Raw genomic sequence first — 6,664 nt, 5'->3', positions numbered from 1 at the left:
AAGCAAACATACAGGCGTTCCCGTGTAGGGATTTATGAAATCCGCCCAGTAGCCCAACTCCTTCAAAGAAGCGCAGATATCGATGGCGGATCTGGTGAACTGTAATAAAGTGGAAAATGAGCGGAAGATAAAATGGCCTACGGTTTCCGCGATTGCTTCCCTTTCGTTAGCAGCTAGCTCACTCCACTCATTAAGGCCTTCGGTTGTGCGATGGCTGAGAACGATAGCAGTCAACTGGGATGTTTCAAATCTCCTTGACGGGAAAATTGCGGCCAAATCTGAGGAAATCCAAACAATCAAGTAACCGTAAATAACCTTGTTTGATTAGGGTTGGGCAGGTATGAATAGTGCATTCGAGATTTTCAGACTTTTGAGGGATCAGCGAAACATTCCCATCGTTCAACTGTAAGTAGGATGAACAGTAAAGTATAGTACGAAAAAATAGACAAGAAATCAAAATATGAACAGAAAATATTGAGATATCAGTCTGAAGATACACCTTATCCAACAGATAGTAGAATTTAACGATAGCAGGAAGAACCATGATAATGGTACCGTCAGTCATATCTCCGCTTTGAACATACGACAAGCATGAAGAGTGCTAAAGAGCTACTCTCAAAAGTGGGCCAATAACGTCAGTTTACAGCAGAAATTCCCATCGGGCGACCTGTTCCGCTAACAAAAGCGCTCCTCAAAATCAAGGATAGCGAGGTAAACTAACCTTACTGACTGCTAGTGGGCTTACACTTTCATCGAAATCCACCCATTTTACAGTCAAGGTTTTCGGATGTGCATTATTGCTCCCGGTTCACGCAATGGTTCACTTAGTCGCAAGGTTAGCGTAGACTTCCAAAAGACATTGTCAAAGCAAATTAACGAACGACTGGCAATGCGCTGAAATCTTCTGCATCCCAAAAGCTAATGCCACCCAAACAGTTTTCGGACTGCCCAAATGATTCGTTCTAAAGTCGCCAGTACTTCCATTAGCAGCTTGACATTCATAAACCAGTATAGGTCCGGAAAACACCTATACCAAGCTATTTGTCATTGTGTTCTTGTTTTGTACACGGAGGGCCAATAGCAGTGCGAGTCTGCGGCGCCCTTTCAAACCTACTTGATGCCTGTGCATCTGCACTTTTACTGAACCTGTTCGCACCTTGTGTCAATGAGTTGTTTCCCATTATCTACACCCTGAAGAGCTCACTTTCGCCCATTCATGACAGGAAGCAACCAGATAGCTATTCATAAAATTCACCACTTTCAACATATGCCTGAAAACCGACGTCACTACAGTTATAAAGTGGAAATCAGTGAACATAATGGACCATACCTGATCCAAAACCCAGTAGTCATAATCCCTTTGATCGGACTCCAGATCATTGTCACACTGGACTCGTTGTCATTACCAATTATTCTAATGCTCACCCTGTGCGCCTTCCTTTACTAATTTTTCTCCCATAAGATCGGACTGAGGTCTTTTGCTTTCCTTCTGTTTTTTTCTCAGAGTCCATTACACTTATTCAGCTTCATCTAACTGAAAGCTCAGATTCGCCCAACGCTTATGCATTCATACTAGCCCTACCCAATGGATCAAACAGAAGGGAAACCAACCTTCCTTATCGTAAATCCATCCCTGAATGTCTGCCTATGCATCTGTTGTACAGCAAATGACATAGCTGGTTTCCTTCAGAAATACCCAGAGTTGTTGTAACCCTCAGCGTTCGCATGGTTTCAACCGATTTTGTGAAAGCAGTTGCATCTAACTGCATCTAACTGCACTTTACTGGTCTTCGGTCCTGCCAAGGACACATTAATCATCAGGTTCCCCATATGCACCAACCCTTGACTCTCCAAAATACGGGACAGAAAGATTTTCCTCAGACTGAGTGCTTAATTACGCGTCGTATTCGATTATTGGATGATTCCTTCACAGGAAGCCTTCGGATCAGGTGATTCCCAACAGTTATCGTAAGAATGGTCTGATTTCTACTTCATCTGAACTGCACGCTCCGGGTACTAACATGCTAAGGTAGTTGGGATTCAAGAATGCTAGCACAAGCCCGTACATTGGTGGGGGGTTCCACTTGACTGACCTTTGTTCAGGACTCTAAAAACTCTAATTTATCACGGACACCAACTATCGTCACAAAAATCAGTGGTTAGTGGTGACTCGACAAATATTGGGTTGTGGCGTGTTGCTTCATCATATTCTATCCTGCCAAACATCCTTCAGCTGTAACACCCTTTCGGTGCCTAGCTGCCATGCTACCAGAAGGGAACACGAGGGCTGGGATACTGTCAGGTTTCCTAAGCCTTGACAGGGGAAGTCGAGAGGCAGAATTTGGGTTCGAATCACGGACCTTCTGGTAAGTAAATTTGCGCTCTAACCACTTGGGCCATTTCGCCCCGAAAACAAAATAACACCCTTCTAAATTCACGAAATCTCTTCTATATAGGAGCTCTTAACGTCCGTACTCTATGTCAAATTGGCAAACAAGCTGAAACCTTATACTCCCGTAAAATTGATGTATGTTGCGTCTCCGAAACACGCATACAAGACCCAAGCGTGGCTATGCATCTCAGAACGCCAAGAATGAACTCAGCTCTTTCACATTTCTCCCTCCGTGTGTCCGGTGACCCAGAAGCGATGACTCGTGGAATATATAGCGTGGGAGTTGCACTCAGCCCCAGAGCTGAACGCGCTTTCCTAGACTGGATCCCAGTGGACAGTCGTCTTTGCGCCGTCAGGTTATTTAGTTTAATCAAGCTCAATGTCTTTCGGCATAAAAATCAGTGCCTGTTTGTAGTGTCGGCCTATTCACAACGGACTGCAGTTCTGATGCGGAGAAGGATACTTTCTATCGAGAGCTATCTGGCTCATTCGCCAGGCAAAAAGCACTGACATTGTGATCCTTGTAGGCGATATGAATGCTCAAGTAAGCCGTCCTAGCTGCTTGGAATCACATTTGGACGGTCGATTCGAGTCGATGCTCGCCGCACAGACAACGGAGATCGACTCCTTCAGTTGTGTGCTGATCACGAACTGCTTCTGGCAAGTACGAACTTTCAACATAAACGTTCGCACCGCGTAACCTGGCGGCCGCCAACTACAAATCAACCGTGGACCCAGTTGGACCACGTGGCCATCAGTCACCGATGGAGAGCCACAATTCAAGACTGCCGTTCCTTTTGGGGCACACCACTTGATTCCGATCATGCCATGGTGCATGCACGCCTGACAGTTCGCTCCTCTTAAGACCCTCGAAAATAAGCAAGAAGCATGCCAATCCGCCATCTTCGAAGAAGGACGATAGCTCAACAATAACGATCTGAGCTAGCCAAACAACTTTCCACAGTAAACCAATATTGTGGTTGCAGTGAGCATGTCAATGAAGTGTGGCGAAACATAAACAGGTATGTTAGCGGCGTCTGTCAGACCCCTTCGATTCGACCAAAAGACGAGATCGCTCAACATCATCATCATCAAAGGTAGCAACATCAGTGTTGGCACTGATGGTTCACTGCCGAGATCGCTATACATAATTGATTCCAGGAAATCGTTACCAGCAGGCAACGAGTACGATGGCGCACGCAAATCCTCCAGACGCCGAATACTGAAGAGCCTGAGGAAAGAACGAGGGCTCTGGTGGACACCGAAAGATCGGGAGATGGAGAAAGCTTTTGCTATCGGAAACAGCTGTGCCCTATATCAACTGATACGATCGACCGGCCCGAGGAAAGCAACGGCCAGTGAAACGATAAGTGAAAAACACGGCTCACTAATTCACTCGCAGAAACGTCCACTGGGAAGACGGACCGAACATTCCAAAGGACAGTTCTGCTGGTCTCCTGCGACAGCCTGTAGAGACAGTGCATACAGGCGAATGGAATGTAAACACTGATTTCCCGTCGGAAGAAGAAACAATGTACGAAATGTCCGTGCTAAAACGTGATAAGGCACCAGGACCGGATGGCCCGTATCCAGCCCTCTTCAAAGGAGGAGAATCCCTGGTGATCCATCTGAAAAAGCTTATTGGTGGTATATGGGAAGGAGAGAAAGTGTCTAATGAATGGGCACGCCAACGGTTATCCCTATCTTCAAAAAGAATATGTGAACACTGCGTGAAAGCCACCGTGGCATCAGCCTGTTAGCTGTGGCATCGAAGGTGCTCTCTCGTCTTATCCTTCGGAGGTTGACTGAACACCGAGAGAGGCAGATCCGTGAAAACCAACCTAGGTTCCGTCCTGCAAGAGGTTGCATCAATCATATCTTCACACTCGAATAGCGACCAGCAACCAACAATGGTTGTGTTTCTTGATGTGAAAGCTGACTTTGACTCTGTAGACCGTCAGGCACTATGACAGATCTCGCCTAATTTCAACACATTAAGTGGTGTCCGACAAGGCTGCCCTCTTTCACCTTTCCTCTTCAACTTCGTCACTGATACGATCATGGAAGACTCACTACCAGCCTCTAATGCCTGTGGGGTCGAAGTGCTCCCTGGGCCTCCGCTCACATATATCGAGTTCGCAGACGACATAGCTCTTCTAGGATCTGACCCCGTGGCATTGCAAACAATACTAAATAATCTAAATAATTCTGCCTCGCGGTTCGGCATGCGCTTCACACCTGATAAGTGTAAAGTGCTACTGCAAGACTGGGTGGGCTCGAACCCTAACCTCATGCTTGCGGATGAACCGATTGAGGTAGTAGACAAATTTGTTTACCTGGGCAGCTGTATCGGTCACGGTGGTCTGGCGAAAGATATTTCCATCCGGATTGAGAAGGCCAGAGCAGCTTTCGTGAACCTACGTCATGTGTCGCGTCGGCGTGACATAAGCTTATCCGTCAAGGGTCGAGTTTACAATGCTGCGGTGCGTTCCATACTACTATGCAGACCACAAACCTGGCCGCTGAGCGTTGAGGACGTCAAACGACTTTCAGTATTTGATAATCGGTGTCTTGGTGGGAACACCGGATCGGCATATCTGAAGTACGTCGAATGGTAGTTGGGAGAAATAACTCACCCTCGATAGGTGAACTGATTACACTGCATCGGTTGCACTGGCTTGGCCACGTGCTGCGTATGCCAGTCGACCGACTTCCTCGAAAGGTTCTTTTCGTGAAGGGTGGAAACGAGCCAGAGGCGGTCAAACAATGACTTGGCAGTGAAGTACAAAAGCGACAGCAAGCAAACTCAGGTGCGCTGGTCATTACCGCCTTCCAGAATGGGGGACCCCGAGACGGGCCACATCAATGGTCGGAGACATTGTCAGACATGGCCCAGCCGCGCCCTCAATGGTGCTCGTGCATCCAAGCTATTGCCTTCAATGCATAGCTCCCTTCCCAATCCCCCCACTTAAAACTCCACCGGCAGTGACGTGTTTATGCACCAATTTATCAGCTCACACCCCCAATGCGCAGCTATCTACTCCACCTCCCCAAATCAACGGTGAAGGAAACTGTGGCAGCTACAACCTCTACAAAAGTACGCGGTTCTTGCAGCTGACAAAGATGAGGTGATGAAACAAGAGAACGTTGTCCACATGACCTACGTCTATCAGACGTGATTTCGACACGCGGTCCCTTAGAAAGTACATTCCATGATCGTACCGATGACAAGCCTGAATAAGATTGAGAGGGGATGATCCAGACAAAACCTAATTGAGAAGGGCTCCCAACGGTCAAGTAAAATCTCTCACACCACTAGGAGTATGAGAATGAACGGCATGAAAAAATACCCACACTTTGACACCAAACAGAACCAAACCATCTACAAGGTCAACGGCTTAAAGTAAACCGCCACGGTAAGTCCGTGGTGTGTGACGGTGCTCAAAAAAATAATTGTTCAGCAGTAGCGCCCTTTCGGTGCCTAGCTGCCATACCACCCGAAAGAGGCACGAGGGATGGGATACTGTCAGGTTGCCCAAGCCTAGACAGGGGAAGTCGAGGGGCAGAGGTCGGGTTCGAACCACGGACCTCCCGGTCAGTAAATTCATGCTCTAACCACCTGAGCCATCTCTGTTCAAATATTTGAAGTAGAACGAAGATTTCATCAACGAGCCCAGTACTCAGTCAAAAGCCTACCTAATGTCTCGCGTAGTGAGGTCAAAAGAGAGTGACCATGCTAGGAGTTGGGTGAGACTTATACTCTTACGGTCGGAGCAGGTTCCTCGGGTACCTTCAGAGAGTAAAGGTATAAATGGTGATTGACCCGTCTTTCGAAACGTATCTTTGTTCGCCAATAATTTTAACCCGACCCAGGAAAAATACCTTTGAATGACATTAGGGGGCCCGATGGTGCCTTGAGGTAAAGCATACTACAGAGGATTGGGAAGGCCAGAGCGGCTTTTGCGAACCTACGTCACCTGTGGCGTAGGCGTGACATCAGCTTCTCTGTCAGTGGTCGAGTTTACAGTGCTGCCGTGCGCTCCATATTACTATATGGATCAGAAACCTGGTCGCTGCGCGCCGAGGACGTCAAAAGGCTTTCAGTGTTTGACCATCGATGTCTTCGGACCATTGCCCGAATCTGGTGGGAACACCGGATCAGCAATTCTGAAGTACGTCGAATGGTATTCGGGAGAAATAACTCACCCTCGATAGATGAACTGATCACACTGCACAGGTTGCGCTGGCTTGGCCACGTGCTGCGTATGCCAG

At 47.5% G+C, this 6,664-nt stretch overlaps 2 protein-coding genes across 2 annotated transcripts in view; one reads left to right on the top strand and one right to left on the bottom strand.

The window, feature by feature from the left end:
• T265_02826 (hypothetical protein) overlaps nucleotides 1-1,671 on the top strand; it is a gene marked incomplete at both ends in the record, with an annotated part of 24,573 nt that extends 22,902 nt beyond the window's left edge. Inside the window, one exon of the mRNA XM_009167170.1 lies at nucleotides 1,505-1,671. Within this exon, the coding sequence (XP_009165434.1) occupies nucleotides 1,505-1,671 (167 nt within the window). The remainder of the gene's footprint in view (nucleotides 1-1,504) is intronic.
• T265_02827 (hypothetical protein) overlaps nucleotides 1-6,664 on the bottom strand; it is a gene marked incomplete at both ends in the record, with an annotated part of 48,113 nt that overhangs the window by 35,455 nt on the left and 5,994 nt on the right. Inside the window, one exon of the mRNA XM_009167171.1 lies at nucleotides 13-403. The remainder of the gene's footprint in view (nucleotides 1-12; nucleotides 404-6,664) is intronic.

Source organism: Opisthorchis viverrini, assembly GCF_000715545.1.
Source record: "Opisthorchis viverrini unplaced genomic scaffold opera_v5_37, whole genome shotgun sequence".
In the NCBI taxonomy this organism is placed as follows: Eukaryota; Metazoa; Platyhelminthes; class Trematoda; order Opisthorchiida; family Opisthorchiidae; genus Opisthorchis; species Opisthorchis viverrini.
This window is presented reverse-complemented; position numbering and strand designations above follow the sequence as displayed.